The sequence below is a fragment of the Scyliorhinus torazame genome, chromosome 16 (assembly GCF_047496885.1).
Source record: "Scyliorhinus torazame isolate Kashiwa2021f chromosome 16, sScyTor2.1, whole genome shotgun sequence".
Taxonomy (NCBI): domain Eukaryota; kingdom Metazoa; phylum Chordata; class Chondrichthyes; order Carcharhiniformes; family Scyliorhinidae; genus Scyliorhinus; species Scyliorhinus torazame.
Genome location: NC_092722.1, coordinates 97376413 through 97393415, shown reverse-complemented (window position 1 = coordinate 97393415; position 17003 = coordinate 97376413). Strand labels below are relative to the sequence as shown.

The window sequence follows — 17003 nt, the reverse complement described above, 5'->3', positions numbered from 1 at the left end:
AGATGGAAGGAATCGTGAGGATCCTGAGGGATTTTGGCCGGTTTTTGGGTGATAAATTGAATATGGGGAAAATTGAGATGTTCGCGGTCCAGGCAAGGGGACAGGAGAGGCGATTGTGGAAGGTCGTGCCTGGATTTCTTGTTTAGGTCAGGGTCGTCTGACTTGAACGCCTCAGACCTGCCCTTCAGTAGGGAGTCAATCGCACGATTGAGCCATGGTTTCCGGTTGGGGAATGTACGTACTGCTTTCTTTGGCACGCAGTCGTCCACACATTTGCTGATGAAGTCTGTGACGGTGGTGGCATACCTATTTAAGTTTGTCGCTGAGTTCTTAAATATGGACCAGTCCAATGTCTCTGAACAGTCACGTCGGAGCGCTTCGGTTTCCTCGGACCAGCACTGCACGACCTTCCTAGCTGGATTCTCCTGCTTCAGTTTCTGCTTCCATGCCGGGAGAAGGAGCACCACCTTGTAGTCTGATATTTCAAAGTGCGGTCGGGGGATGGAATGGTAGGCGCCCCTGATTTTTGAGTTGCAGTGGTCAAGAGTGTTGTCGCCCCTGGTGTGTTAGGAGATATTCTGGTGGAAGTTTGGCAGTACACTCTTGAGGTTGGCTTTGTTGAAGTCCCCGGCCACGATGAACAAGGCCTCCGGGTGTTCTGTTTCGTGGTTGTTTATGACTGCGTACACTGTTTCACTACTGGGAAAGTCCATTTAAAAAATAATAATTCTTGCGATCAGGCAGATAAGCCCTAGTGCTGGAACCTGCTCGGCAGCCAACAGAAATGCGGCTGCTGCCTCATGCTGCCTCACCGAAGTCCAAATGAAGACATTTCTAATCTTTTAATCTGAAATGGTTGATCCCTTATCCTGAGACTGTGATCCCTAGTTGTAGACTTGCCACCCAAAGGAAGAATCGACCTTGCCAAGCCCTTACGTTTCAATAAAATCACTCCTCTTTCTCTAAGTTCGAACGAATTATAGGGATAGACGACTCAATATCTTCCCAAAAGAACAATCCCCTCATTCCAGAAAATCTTTGAAGCACTTCCTGTAAGGAAAGTACAGTTTTGTTCAGGTAAACTATACACAGCGTAGTCCCACCAAAGTCCAACATAATAGTCACTTTTTTTTTCTATACTACAATTAATTTTTTAAAAATGTAACATACATTTGTTTTCCTAATTCCTTGCTGTACTTGCATGTTAAATTTGTGATTTATGTAGAAACCACAGCGGAGATTTAAAAAGCGCGGGAGCTGCGAGTCGGAGCGGAGATTTAAAAAGAGCGGCCTAGTTTCGGGAGACTTTCGGAGGAGGAGGAGCAGTCTCTGTCAGGGAGAGAACCTGAGAACATCTAAGACCCTAAGAAGGTAAGTAAGTGATTTTTACTCATTTTTACTTTTATTACCTTTTCAAATTGTGTGTGTGTGTGTGTGTGGGGGGGGGGGGGGTGGAAACTGAAGTGACATCACAGAAAAGCTGTGACCTGAGTGACTGGTTGGAAATCTACACTAAATGTAAAAAATTAAGCATTGGTAACTAATTAAACATAATTACTTAATTATAATTTAGAGGGGTATCTAAGCCAGAGATCGGAGAGTACTATATTTAGCTTTCACATTTATAGTAGAAATCTAGTGCTAGGAAACAGATAGTTAACAGTAACTTAAAATTTTTTTTATTTTTTTTTAAACTTATAATTTTAATTTACTAATTAATTGACGCAATGTCAGTTAGAGGGGTGCAGTGCTCTGACTGTGAGATGTGGCAGGTCCGGGAGGCTTCCAGCGTTCCGGATAGCTTCATCTGCAGAAAGTGCACCCAACTGGAGCTCCTCACAGACCGCATGGTTCGGTTGGAGCAGCAATTGGATGCACTTAGGAGCATGCAAGTGGCGGAAAACGTCATAGATCGCAGTTATATAAATGTGGTCACACCCAAGGTGCAGGCAGAGAAATGGGTGACCACCAGAAAGGGCAGGCAGTCAGTGCAGGAATCCCCTGTGGTTATCCCCCTCTCGAACAGGTATACCCCTTTGGATAGCCTATCAGGGGAAAACAGCAGCAGCCAGAGCAGTGGCACCACGGCTGGCTCTGATGTTCAGAAGGGAGGGTCAAAGCGCAGAAGAGCAATAGTAATAGGGGACTCTGTAGTCAGGAGCACAGAACGGCGCTTCTGTGGACGTGAAAGAGACTCCAGGATGGTATGTTGCCTCCCTGGTGCCAGGGTCCAGGATGTCTCCGAACGGGTAGAGGGCATCCTGAAGGGGGAGGGCAAACAGGCAGAGGTCGTTGTACATATTGGTACTAACGACATAGACAGGAAGGGGCATGAGGTACTGCAGCAGGAGTTCAGGGAGCTAGCCACAAAATTAAAAGACAGGACTTCTAGGGTTGTAATCTCGGGATTACTCCCTGTGTCACATGCCAGTGAGGCGAGAAATAGGGAGATAGAGCAGCTAAACACGTGGCTAAACAGCTGGTGTAGGAGAGAGGGTTTCCGTTATCTGGACCACTGGGAGCTCTTCTGGGGCAGCTGTGACCTATATAAGGTCGGGTTGCATCTAAACTGGAGAGGCATAAATATCCCGGCCGCGAGGTTTGCTAGTGTCACACGGGAGGGTTTAAACTAGTATGGCAGGGGGGTGGGCACGGGAGCAATTGGTCAGAAGGTGAGCGCATTGAGGGAGAACTAGGGAATAGGGACAGTGTGGCCTCTGAGGCAGAGCAGACAGGGAGAAATTGCTGAATACAGTGGGTCTGGTGGCCTGAAGTGCATATGTTTTAATGCAAGAAGTATTACGGGTAAGGCAGATGAACTTAGAACTTGGATTAGTACTTCGAACTATGATGTTGTTGCCATTACAGAGACCTGGTTGAGGGAAGCACAGGATTGGCAGCTAAACGTTCCAGGATTTAGATGTTTCAGGCGGGATAGAGGGGGGATGTAAAAAGGGATGGCGGAGTTGCGCTACTGGTTAGGGAGAATATCACAGCTGTACTACGGGAGGACACCTCAGAGGGCAGTGAGGATATATGGGTAGAGATCAGGAATAAGAAGGGTGCAGTCACAATGTTGGTGGTTTACTACAGGCCTCCCAAAAGCCAGCGGGAGATAGAGGAGCAGATCAGTAGACAGATTTTCGAAAGAGTGAAAACAACAGGGTTGTGGTGATGGGAGACTTCAACTTCCCCAATATTGACTGGGACTCACTTAGTGCCAGGGGCTTAGACGGGCAGAGTTTGTAAGGAGCATCCAGGAGGGCTTCTTAAAACAATATGTAGACAGTCCAACTAGGGAAGGGGCGGTACTGGGCCTGGTATTGGGGAATGAGCCCGGCCAGGTATCAGAAGTTTCAGTAGGGGAGCATTTCGGGAACAGTGACCACAATTCAGTAAGTTTTAAAGTGCTGGTGGACAAGGATAAGAGTGGTCCGAGGATGAATGTGCTAAATTGGGAGAAGGCTAATTATAACAATATTAGGCGGGAACTAAAGAACCTCGATTGGGGGCGGATGTTTGAGGGCAAATCAACATCTGACATGTGGGAGGCTTTCAAGTGTCAGTTGAAAGGAATTCGGGACCGGCATGTTCCTGTGAGGAAGAAGGATAAATACGGCAATTTTCAGGAACCTTGGATAACGAGAGATATTGTAGGCCTCGTCAAAAGAAAAAGGAGGCATTTGTCAGGGCTAAAAGGCTGGGAACAGACGAAGCCTGTGTGGAATATAAGAAAAGCAGGATGGAACTTAAGCAAGGAGTCAAGAGGGCTAGCAGGGGTCACGAAAAGTCATTGGCAAATAGGGTTAAGGAAAATCCCAAGGCTTTTTACACGTACATCCAAAAGCAAGAGGGTAGCCAGGGGAAGGGTTGGCCCACTGAAGGATAGGCAAGGGAATCTATGTGTGGAGCCAGAGGAAATGGGCGAGGTACTAAATGAATACTTTGCATCAGTATTCACCAAAGAGAAGGAATTGGTAGATGTTGAGTCTGGAGAAGGGTGTGTAGATAGCCTGGGTCACATTGAGATCCAAAAAGACGAGGTGTTGGGCGTCTTAAAAAATAAGTCCCCAGGGCCTGATAGGACCTACCCCAGAATACTGAAGGAGTCTGGAGAGGAAATTGTGAGGCCTTGACAGAAATCTTTGGATCCTCACTGTCTTCAGGTGATGTCCCGGAGGACTGGAGAATAGCCAATGTTGCTCATCTGTTTAAGAAGGGTAGCAAGGATAATCCAGGGAACTACAGGCCGGTGAGCCTTACTTCAGTGGTAGGGAAATTACTGGAGAGAATTCTTCGAGACAGGATCTACTCCCATTTGGAAGCAAATGGACGTATTAGTGAGAGGCAGCATGGTTTTGTGAAGGGGAGGTCACGTCCCACTAACTTGATAGAGTTTTTCGAGGAGGTCACAAAGATGATTGATGCAGGTAGGGCAGTGGATGTTGTCTATATGGACTGCAGTAAGGCCTTTGACAAGGTCCCTCATGGTAGACTAGTACAAAAGGTGAAGTCACACGGGATCAGGGGTGAGCTGGCAAGGTGGATACAGAACTGACTAGGTCATTGAAGGCAGAGAGAAGCAATGGAAGGATGCTTTTCTAATTGGAGGGCGGTGACCAGTGGTGTTCCACAGGGATCAGTGCTGGGACCTTTGCTGTTTGTAGTATATGTAAATGATTTGGAGGAAAATATAACTGGTCTGATGAGTAAGTTTGCAGACGACACAAAGGTTGGTGGAATTGCGGTTAGCGATGAGGACTGTCAGAGGATACAGCAGGATTTAGATTGTTTGGAGACTTGGGCGGAGAAATGGCAGATGGAGTTTAATCCGGACAAATGTGAGGTAATGCATTTTGGAAGGTCTAATGCAGGTAGGGAATATACAGTGAATGGTAGAACCCTCAAGAGTATTGAAAGTCAGAGAAATCTAGGAGTACAGGTCCACAGGTCACTGAAAGGGGCAACACAGGTGGAGAAGGTAGTCAAGAAGGCATGCGGCATGCTTGCCTTCATTGGCCAGGGCATGGAGTATAAGAATTGGCAAGTCATGTTGCAGCTGTATAGAACCTTAGTTAGGCCACACTTGGAGTAGTGTTCAATTGTGGTCGCCACACTACCAGAAGGATGTGGATGCTTTAGAGAGGGTGCAGAAGAGATTTACCAGAATGTTGCCTGGTATGGAGGGCATTAGCTATGAGGAGCGGTTGAATAAACTCGGTTTGTTCTCACTGGAACGAAGGAGGTTGAGGGGCGACCTGATAGATGTCTACAAAATTATGAGGGGCATAGACAAAGTGGATAGTCAGCGGCTTAAGAGGGGTCAATTACGAGGGGGCATAGGTTTAAGGTGAGAGGGGCAAGGTTTAGAAGAGATGTATGAGGCAAGTTTTTTACACAGAGGGTAGTGGGTGCCTGGAACTCGCTACCGGAGGAGGTGGTGGAAGCAGGGACGATAGTGACATCTTGACAAATACATGAATAGGATGGGAATTGAGGGATACGGACCCAGGAAATGTAGAAGATTGTAGTTTAGTTGGGCAGCATGGTCGGCACGGGCTTGGAGGACCGAAGGGCCTGTTCCTGTGCTGTACATTTCTTTGTTCTTTGTTCAATGGGTACTAGCTTCTCACCATAAAGCATTTTTCCGAAAAATTATTTCACTGAGAGTGAACATCGCTGGCTAGGTCAGCATTTATTGCCTGTAGCTAATTGCACTTGAGAAGATGGGGGTGAATCGCCTTCTTGAGTTCCTCAGGGCAGTGTCCTAGGCCCAACCATCTTCGACTGCTTCATCAGTGACCTGCCTCCCATCATATTGTCAGAAGTGGGGATTTTTGCTGATGCTTGCATAATGTTCAGCACCATTCGCGACTCCTTAGATACTGAAGCAGTCCATGTCCAAATGCAGCAAGACCTGGGCAATATTCAGGCTTCGGCTGACAAGTGGCAAATGACATTTGTGCCACACAACTGCCAGGCAATGACTATCTCCAATAAAAGAGAATCAAAACATCACCCCCATGACATTCAATGGCTGAATACCCTCTATCAACCTGTTGGAGGCCACCCTCGTCCATAAACTGAACTGGACTAGCCATATGAATACATGAATACTATGGCTACAAGAACAGTCAGAAGCTGGGAATCCTGCGGCGAGTAACTCAACTCCCGATTCTCCAGCGCTTGTTCAACGTCTACAAAATACAGGTCAGGAGTGTGATGCCTGAATGGGTGCAGCTCCAACGCCACCTCAAAGAACAAGAACAAAGAAATGTACAGCACAGGAACAGGCCCTTCGGCCCTCCAAGCCCGTGCCGACCATACTGCCCGACTAAACTACAATCTTCCTGGGTCCGTATCCTTCTATTCCCATCCTATTCATATATTTGTCAAGATGCCCCTTAAATGTCCCTATCGTCCCTGCCTCCACTACCTCCTCCGGTAGTGAGTTCCAGGCACCCACTACCCTCTGCGTAAAAAACTTGCCTCGTACATCTACTCTAAACTTTGCCCCTCTCACCTTAAACCTATGCCCCCTAGTAATTGACCCCTCTACCCTGGGGAAAAGCCTCTGACTATCCACTCTGTCTATGCCCCTCATAATTTTGTATACCTCTATCAGGTCGCCCCTCAACCTCCTTCGTTCCAGTGAGAACAAACCGAGTTTATTCAATCGCTCCTCATAGCTTATGCCCTCCATACCAGGCAACATTCTGGTAAATCTCTTCTGCACCCTCTCTAAAGCCTCCACATCCTTCTGGTAGTGTGGCGACCAGAATTGAACACTATACTCCAAGTGTGGCCTAACTAAGGTTCTATACAGCTGCAACATGACTTGCCAATTCTTATACTCAATGCCCCGGCCAATGAAGGCAAGCATGCCGTATGCCTTCTTGACTACCTTCTCCACCTGTGTAGCCCCTTTCAGTGATCTGTGGACCTGTACTCCTCAAGAAGCTCAACACCAGCCCTGCTTTGATGTTTTCAAAATCGGAAAACTAGAATAGAAAATGCAGCCACATTTTCACGATGCTAAGTAGCAGCAAGGTTTAACTAACTTACCAACAACTGAATATGTACTTGTAAGGCATCAAACCATTTAAAATATACTGGTTAATGCTTTTTGGTAAAACAGGGGAGAGAGATATTTGATACAAACATGAATCATGTTTACTTAATAAGTCAATGTCGAGGTTGATAAAAGTTATTTGGGCAGGGCTTATTTTTCGTGATGCAATCATTTTTTTTTACAAAATGATTTCCTTGTTTTGCCAGCTAAGCAAATAAAGTTTTCTTCACAATCACAAACGAAGATAACCAGTACCAGGAAGAAAATTTAGACTTTGGGCATTGTAATTACTGGTGTTTAAGTGCAGCAGGAGTTTATGGCCGAAATAAGATGCAATGATTTCACTTTCAGTCAACTAGGTAGGAAAATCACATTGAAACTTTGGATATACATGAGGCACATTCCACAGTGATACATTTTTGCAATTGACGCAGTTAGGAGGTGAAAAGTCAATAAAGACAATATGCAAAAAGAATAAGAACATCTTACCACTTTAAGAAGGCACAAGTTGTCCCGCAGAGATGCTAGAACACCAATAAAAGACACCACAAACATCAGAATTCCCAGCAAAATCAGGATTATAGCTGGAGCCAGAAAAGCACCTTGCAGCGTTTTGTATTTCTGCCTTTCCACTTCTGCATATATGCCAATACAGAGGATGAAACCTCCTATTAACTGAAAAATAGGAAAGACAGAATCAGTACAAAGAACAAACAAAGAAATGTACAGCACAGGAACAGGCCCTTCGGCCCTCCAAGCCCGTGCCGACCATGCTGCCCGACTTAACTACAATCTTCTACACTTTCTGGGTCCGTATCCCTCTATTCCCATCCTATTCATGTATTTGTCAAGATGCCCCTTAAATGTCACTATCGTCCCTGCTTCCACCACCTCCTCCGGTAGCGAGTTCCAGGCACCCACTACCCTCAGTGCAAAAAACTTGCCTCGTACATCTACTCTAAATCTTGCCCCTCTCACCTCAAACCTATGCCCCCTAGTAATTGACCCCTCTACCCTGGGGAAAAGCCTCTGACTATCCACTCTGTCTATGCCCCTCATAATTTTGTAGACCTCTATCAGGTCGCCCCTCAACCTCCGTCGTTCCAGTGAGAACAAACCAAGTTTATTCAACCGCTCCTCCGTACCAGGCAACATGCTGGCAAATCTCTTCTGCACCCTCTCTAAAGCCTCCACATCCTTCTGGTAGTGTGGCGACCAGAATTGAACACTATACTCCAAGTGTGGCCCAACTAAGGTTCTATACAGCTGCAACATGACTTGCCAATTCTTATACGCAATGCCCCGGCCAATGAAGGCAAGCATGCTGTATGCCTTCTTGACTACCTTTTCCACCTGTGTTGCCCCTTTCAGTGACCTGTGGACCTGTACTCCTAGATCTCTCTGACTTTCAATACTCTTGAAGGTTCTACCATTCACTGTATATTCCCTACCTGCATTAGACCTTCCAAAATGCATTACCTCACATTTGTCCGGATTAAACTCCATCTGCCATCTCTCCGCCCAAGTCTCCAAACAATCTAAATCCTGCTGTATCCTCTGACAGTCCTCATTGCTATCCGCAATTCCACCAACCTTTGTGTCGTCTGCAAACGTACTAATCAGACCAGTTACATTTTCCTCCAACTCATTTATAATATATACTACAAACAGCAAAGGGCGGAACACCACTGGTCACCGCCCTCCAATTAGAAAATCATCCTTCCATTGCTACTCTCTGCCTTCTATGACCTAGTCAGTTCTGTATCCACCTTGCCAGCTCACCCCTGATCCTGTGTGACTTCACCTTTTGTACTAGTCTACCATGAGGGACCTTGTCAAAGGCCTTACTGAAGTCCATATAGACAACATCCACTGCCCTACCTGCATCAATCATCTTTGTGACCTCCTCGAAACACTCTATCAAGTTAGTGAGACATGACTTCTCCTTCACAAAACCATGCTGCCTCTCACTAATACGTCCATTTGCTTCCAAATGGGAGTAGATCCTGTCTCGAAGAATTCTCTCCAGTAATTTCCCTACCACTGAAGTAAGGCTCACCGGCCTGTAGTTCCCTGGATTATCCTTGCTACCCTTCTTAAACAGAGGAACAACATTGGCTATTCTCCAGTCCTCCGGGACATCACCTGAAGACAGTGAGGATCCAAAGATTTCTGTCAAGGCCTCACAATTTCCTCTCCAGCCTCCTTCAGTATTCTGGGGTAGATCCCATCAGGCCCTGGAGACTTATCTACCTTAATATTTTTTAAGACGCCCAACACCTCGTCTTTTTGGATCTCAATGTGACCCAGGCTATCTACACACCCTTCTCCAGATTCAACATCTACCAATTCCTTCTCTTTGGTGAATACTGATGCAAAGTATTCATTTAGTACCTCACCCATTTCCTCTGGCTCCACACATAGATTCCCTTGCCTATCCTTCAGTGGGCCAACCCTTTCCCTGGCTACCCTCTTGCTTTTTATGTACGTGTAAAAAGCCTTGGGATTTTCCTTAACCCTATTTGCCATTGACTTTTCGTGACCCCTTCTAGCCCTCCTGACTCCTTGCTTAAGTTCCTTCCTACTTTCCTTATATTCCACACAGGCTTTGTCTGTTCCCAGCCTTTTAGCCCTGCCAAATGCCTCCTTTTTCTTTTTGACAAGGCCTACAATACCTCTCGTTATCCAAGGTTCCTGAAAATTGCCGTATTTATCCTTCTTCTTCACAGGAACATGCCGGTCCCGAATTCCTTTCAACTGACACTTGAAAGCCTCCCACATGTCAGATGTTGATTTGCCCTCAAACATCCGCCCCCAATCTAGGTTCTTCAGTTCCCGCCTAATATTGTTATAATTAGCCTTCCCCCAATTTAGCACATTCACCCTAGGACCACTCTTATCCTTGTCCACCAGCACTTTAAAACTTACTGAATTGTGGTCACTGTTCCTGAAATGCCCCCCTACTGAAACTTCTACCACCTGGCCGGGCTCATTCCCCAATACCAGGTCCAGTACCGTCCCTTCCCTAGTTGGACTGTCTACATATTGTTTTAAGAAGCCTTCCTGGATGCTCCTTACAAACTCTGCCCCGTCTAAGCCCCTGGCACTAAGTGAGTCCCAGTCAATATTGGGGAAGTTGAAGTCTGCCATCACCATAACCCTGTCGTTTTTACTCTTTTCCAAATTCTGTCTACCTATCTGCTCCTCTATCTCCCGCTGGCTGTTGGGAGGCCTGTAGTAAACCCCCAACATTGTGACTGCACCCTTCTTATTCCTGATCTCTACCCATATAGCCTCACTGCCCTCTGAGGTGTCCTCCCTTAGTACAGCTGTGATATTCTCCCTAACCAGTAGCGCAACTCCGCCACCCCTTTTACATCACCCTCTATCACGCCTGAAACATCTAAATCCTGGAACGTTTAGCTGCCAATCCTGCCCTTCCCTCAACCAGTTCTCTGTAATGGCAACAACATCATAGTTCCAAGTACTAATCCAAGCTCTAAGTTCATCTGCCTTACCCGTAATACTTCTGGCATTAAAACATATGCACTTCAGGCCACCAGACCCGCTGTTTTCAGCAACTTCTCCCTGTCTGCTCTGCCTCAGAGCCACACTGTCCCTATTCCCTAGTTCTCCCTCAATGCTCTCACCTTCTGACCTATTGCTCCCGTGCCCATCCCCCTGCCATACATCCCCCTGCCATACTAGTTTAAACCCTCCCGTGTGAGGATTACTCAAGTAAATTGTACCAAAAAAAATCTAGTGTTGATTTTTATGATTTTTTTTTATGCCTTTAAGACCAACCCCATCCAATAGTTTAACATCGCTCCTTTGTTCTGGGCACTCTAAGTAAACCTTCCCTCAATCCAAAATGCTCCGACTTTTACTTAAAGGCTTTTTCAAAATTTCTTTTACATGCAAATGGCCACATGACTCCAGTATGTGAACCATGACCTTTATGATTTGAAGCTTGCGCCTTTCACTCTCTCTCATACGGAGGTAGCACAGTCAAGCAGTTACCCTATTTAGCAGAAGAATTCATGTAAATTCTTGTTAAGACACCTGCTAATCCAAAAGGTGGAACTTCGCAAACATTAACACACTGTAGGCTTATTTACAATTAGTTAACTGTTTTATGGCAACAAAATGTAGTGACAAACGTTCAATAAAAATTGCATCGAAGATTTGAAGTACTAATTGAGAAATCTGCCGGGGCTACTCTATCGTGGTCTACCACAAGCCCATCATCTTCACTGGTCAATATTCACATACTTGTAAATAGGGCCGAAGTAATTTGCCCACCATGCAAGCCTAATGCTGAAACAGGGCACAGAGATGTGGGAAAATGGCTACCCAGATCATTATGCGTACTTATGAACAGGGCACAAGGCCATCACTTTAGGCTCTGAAAAGTGCCCAGTCCACCTCAGATTACCCTGCAAGGGCAAGGTATCACAAAAATGTGAGCGACAGGTGAAGCTAGCTGTTTCACGCTGCCACTATGCAGTAGCAACACGAGTGGTATTCGCCACTAACTGGATGCTGCCTTCAGGCCAAAAAAGATGTTCTGCCGATCACACAAATGAGTAATGTGGCACATGAATTTCAGAGCCAGGTATGATGCTAGTTGTGTAGGTCGTACGTCACAAAAACGGCAATTTGTATCAAACAGCATGCCCCATCCACTGTTCGCAATGGGCACGCAATGGGCAATGTACACACTATACCCAACAAGCCCATGTTTGGAAAATTAAAAACAATTGTCCAACATTAGTTATAATTCCATGAGTGGGCAACATTTACTAAATAAATCTCAGTTGCGAAGACAACCAATTTATTGTAAGTCAGGGTCACTGTGATGTATTTACATGAACTGGAAGCAACACCGGCCCCTGTTCTTTGCAGACAGAAAGAACACACATTGCATATCTTTCAGTTAAACAACAAAAGTGACAGCCATTCGCTAATTCATCCCCCGAGGCAGTGCAGTAACCAATCAGGTCCAAGCTGCCTGGTTTAAAGGATGCTTGGTAGTTATCTGTCAAATCATCATCAACTGGTGCATTCTCCATGGCAATATCACAACGACTCAAAGTTCACTTGTCAACCAATCCGCATTCTCTTCAAGACAAAAAGCTTTGATATATGTCTATTTTTTCAGCAATATTCAAATTATATACTGCCAAATAACGGAATAATTTACAATTAATTTCTCTTATTCTTTTCTTTCAGTCAACAGCACATCAGCTTGAGGCACATCTTTTGTTTCTTTTCTGCCCCATCACCATTCTTGGGAGTTCTTCTCTTCTGTCATTCAATTTCTTCTGATTTTTAACCTACCACAGACTTTCTTTCAGTCCTTGTCCCACCCAATATTCAAACAAAACCTACTAACTTTTCCCAGTTCTGATGAAAGGTCACAGACCTGAAATATTAACAGTTTCTCTCTTTGCAGATAATCTGCTAAGTAGTTCCAGCATTTTCAATTTGTATTTCAAATTTCCAGCATCCACTGTATTGGGCTTTATAATTTATAATCATTTACATTTATTTGCAACTTTAATATAGAAAAACATCCTTACGCAAGTTTGAGGTCAATGATAAAACAGAAAAGGGGACAAGGGAGAGATTTGGAGTGTTAGTCAAAGTAGCAGGTTGGAGGTGAGCTTAAGAGGAGGAATATGGAATCATATACGGAGCCCAAGAGATCGTAGCAAAGCTATCAATGATGGGATAAAGAGAATGAGTGCACAAGAATCTGAAGTCAGAAGAATTCAGGAACCTGGGGTTGGATTGCCAGGCAGGTAGAAATTATAGAATAAGGAAGGGGAAGGCCACAAATAAATTAAACAGGAAACATGAGAATGTTGAATTTGGAGTGTTGAGGATTTAAGAAGCCAATGTAAGTCAACAGGGACAGGATAAAAGATGAGTAGGACTTACTTTTGATTAGGATATGCTCTTGTCTGTCTGGATGGTAATGGTCATGGATTTGGAAAGTGCTGACTCAGGAATCCTAGTCAGCTCCTTCAGTGCATCTTGTAGATGGTACTGTCAAGGGCCCTTCCTGTTGATTCCCATAGTTTCTATTTCTTTAATTTTGTTTTTATTGTTTTTGGTCCATGGATCATTAATGGAGACAGAACTCAAGGTGTCAAAATGGTACACTGTGTTATAAAGCTTTGTATTTTGGGCAGAGGAACCCAGACTTTATGGCATCCAAGAGATTGGGGAGGTTTGTTTCTAATGGTTGGCTGGTGGACAATGGGTTGGCCAGGGACAGTATTCTGCCTAGCAACCGACAGCGGTTGGTTCCTGTCAGGTGGGGTTTTTCAGAGAGAACCCAGAAGAAGCCACTGGACCCTCGGGTGGAAGCTCGCTTTCTGCTCCTTACTGTCTGAGGCAGACGCTTCTACACTCTGGAAAGAAGCTGTCTCTCTCTCAAATGCTGGCTGTCTGTTATTTCTGAGAGTCTACAGCGATAACTATTATAAGCTGAAAGATAACATCCACCTGAAAGTCTAGACTGAAGAAGCAACTAACTAGAAGTCTAGTTAGTAACTAGGAGAGGTCTTGAATGAGTACTTTTCTTCTGTATTTACAAATGAGAGGGGCGATATTGTTGGAGAGGACAGTGTGAAACAGATTGGTAAGCTCGAGGAAATACTTGTTAGGAAGGAAGATGTGTTGGGCATTTTGAAAAACTTGAGGATAGACAAGTCCCCCGGGCCTGACGGGATATATCCAAGGATTCTATGGGAAGCAAGAGATGAAATTGCAGAGCCGTTGGCAATTATCTTTTCATCCTCACTGTCAACAGGGGTGGTACCAGGGGATTGGAGAGTGGCGAATGTCGTGCCCCTGTTCAAAAAAGGAACTAGGGATAACCCTGGGAATTACAGGCCAGTTAGTCTTACTTCGGTGGTAGGCAAAGTAATGGAAAGGGTACTGAAGGATAGGATTTCTGAGCATCTGGAAAGACACTGCTTGATTAGGGAGAGTCAGCACGGATTTGTGAGGGGTAGGTCTTGCCTAACAAATCTTATTGAATTCTTTGAGGAGGTGACCAAGCATGTGGATGAAGGTAAAGCAGTGGATGTAGTGTACATGGATTTTAGTAAGGCATTTGATAAAGTTCCCCATGGTAGGCTTATGCAGAAAGTAAGGAGGCATGGGATAGTGGGAAATTTGGCCAGTTGGATAACAAACTGGCTAACCGATAGACGTCAGAGTGGTGGTGGATGGCAAATATTCAGCCTGGATCCCAGTTACCAGTGGCGTACCACAGGGATCAGTTCTGGGTCCTCTGCTGTTTGTGATTTTCATTAATGACTTGGATGAGGGAGTTGAAGGGTGGGTCAGTAAATTTGCAGACGATACAAAGATTGGTGGAGTTGTGGAAAGTAAGGGGGGCTGTTGTCGGCTGCAAAGAGACATAGATAGGATGCAGAGCTGGGCTGAGAAGTGGCAGATTGAGTTTAACCCTGAAAAGTGTGAGGTTGTCCATTTTGGAAGGACGAATATGAATGCGGAATACAGGGTTAACGGTAGAGTTCTTGGCAATGTGGAGGAGCAGAGAGATCTTAGGGTCTATGTTCATACATCTTTGAAAGTTGCCACTCAAGTGGATAGAGCTGTGAAGAAGGCCTATGGTGTGCTCGCGTTCATTAACAGAGGGATTGAATTTAAGAGCCGTGAGGTGATGATGCAGCTGTACAAAACTTTGGTAAGGCCACATTTGGAGTACTGTGTACAGTTCTGGTCGCCTCATTTTAGGAAGGAGGTGGAAGCTCTGGAAAAGGTGCAAAGAAGATTTACCAGGATGTTGCCTGGAATGGAGAGTAGGTCTTACGAGGAAAGGTTGCGGGTGCTAGGCCTTTTCTCATTAGAGCGGAGAAGGATGAGGGGCGACTTGATAGAGGTTTATAAGATGATCAGGGGAATAGATAGAGTAGACAGTCAGAGACTTTTTCCCCGGGTGGAACACACCATTACAAGGGGACATAAATTTAAGATGAAAGATATAGGAGGGATATCAGAGGTAGGTTCTTTACCCAGAGAGTAGTGGGGGCATGGAATGCACTGCCTGTGGAAGTAGTTGAGTCGGAAACATTAGGGACCTTCAAGCAGCTATTGGATAGGTACATGGATTACGGTAAAATGATATAGTGTAGATTTATTTGTTCTTAAGGGCAGCACGGTAGCATTGTGGATAGCACAATTGCTTCACAGCTCCATGGTCCCAGGTTCGATTCCGGCTTGGGTCACTGTCTGTGCGGAGTCTGCACGTCCTCCCCGTGTCTGCATGGGTTTCCTCCGGGTCCTCCGGTTTCCTCCCACAGTCCAAAGATGTGCGGGTTAGGTGAATTGGCCAATGATAAATTGCCCTTAATGTCCAAATTGCCCTTGGTGTTGGGTGGAGGTGTTGAGTTTGGGTAGGGTGCTCTTTCCAAGAGCCGGTGCAGACTCAAAGGGCCGAATGGCCTCCTTCTGCACTGTAAATTCAATGATAATCTATGATTAATCTAGGACAAAGGTTCGGCACAACATCATGGGCCGAAGGGCCTGTTCTGTGCTGTATTTTCTATGTTCTATGTTTTAAGTCGTCCATCTGAAACAAAGATTTTTATCTTTTTACCTTCATCATTTTACGACCCTCTTTCCTCTCTGTGTTTGTTTGTCCGTGTGTGCAGAAGGTAGAGCAAGTTAAAAAAGAGGAGGGGTTAGAGATTCGAAAGTAGTTAGCCAGTTGTATTTATTGCTTATTTAATTATAGTTACTGTTAATAATAAAAAGGCAATGTGCTTACATTTACAAACCTGGTGACTGTAGTTATTGGGCAGCTGAAGACCTCAGGCATTTTAAAACAAAAGTTAGTTTGCACATTCTCCCCATGTCTGCGTGGTCTCACCTCCACAACTCAAAAAGATATGCAGGGTGTTTGGATTGGCCACACTAAAATTCCCCCTTAATTGGAAAGAAGATGAATTGGGCACTTTAAATTTAAAAAAAAGTTAATTTCACGCATGAATCCGGGTCAATGGTCAATTGGGGCTGGATTTGACCATGCACTGGCCCATGGTGGAATGATAACGGTATATATGGCAGCCAATGTCCATAGAGTGAAGGGAGTGAATGTTTGTGGAAGGGGCAACAATCAAGCAGGCTGCTTTGTGCCGGATTGATTTAATGAGTGTTGTTAAACTGCACTCATTCAGGCAAGTGGAGAATAATCTATCACACTCCTGACTTGTGCCGTGTGGATGGTGGACAGGCTTTGGGGAGTAAGTAGACAAATTACTTTTTGCAGGATTCCTAGTCTTTGACCTGTTCAGGTACCCAATGAATGTAAATGGCTAATCCAGCTCATTTTCTATTCAATGCACTTAAATGTCAAGGGTAATGGTTAGAACTTCGCTTGTTGGAGATGGTCATTACCTGGTACTTGTGTGGCGCAAATGTTGCTCGACACTTGTCAGCCCAAGCATGGACATTGTCCAGGTCTTGCAGCATTTGGACAATGGCTGCTTCAGTATCTGGGGAGTCGTGAATGGTGGATATTATGCAGTCATCTGCGAATATTCCCACGCTGACCTTATGATGGAAGGAAAGTCATTGATGAAGCAACTGAAGACTGTTGGGCCTACGACACTACCCTGAGGAACTCCCGCAGCGATGTCCTGGAGCTGAGATAAGTGACTTCCAACCACCAAAACTATCTTCCTTTGTGCCAGGTATGATTGATAAGGCGATAGGTGGCTAGCTTGGATTTGTCCTGTTTCTTATGTACAGGACACACCAAGGCAATTTTTCCACATTACGGGGTAGATGCCAGTGTTGTAGCTGTATGGAATAGCTTGGATGTTTGTACAGGCTTTCCCCCAATTTCACCCTTCCGCAGCACCCTCCCACCCCCCCCCCCCCCCCCCAA

At 45.2% G+C, this 17003-nt stretch overlaps 1 protein-coding gene across 2 annotated transcripts in view; it reads right to left on the bottom strand.

Moving 5' to 3' along the window:
• tspan15 (tetraspanin 15) overlaps positions 1-17003 on the bottom strand; it is a 240636-nt gene that overhangs the window by 167600 nt on the left and 56033 nt on the right. For both annotated transcript variants that reach the window (XM_072478768.1, XM_072478769.1), the window contains exon 2: positions 7562-7747. In XM_072478768.1, the coding sequence (XP_072334869.1) occupies positions 7562-7747 (186 nt within the window). The remainder of the gene's footprint in view (positions 1-7561; positions 7748-17003) is intronic.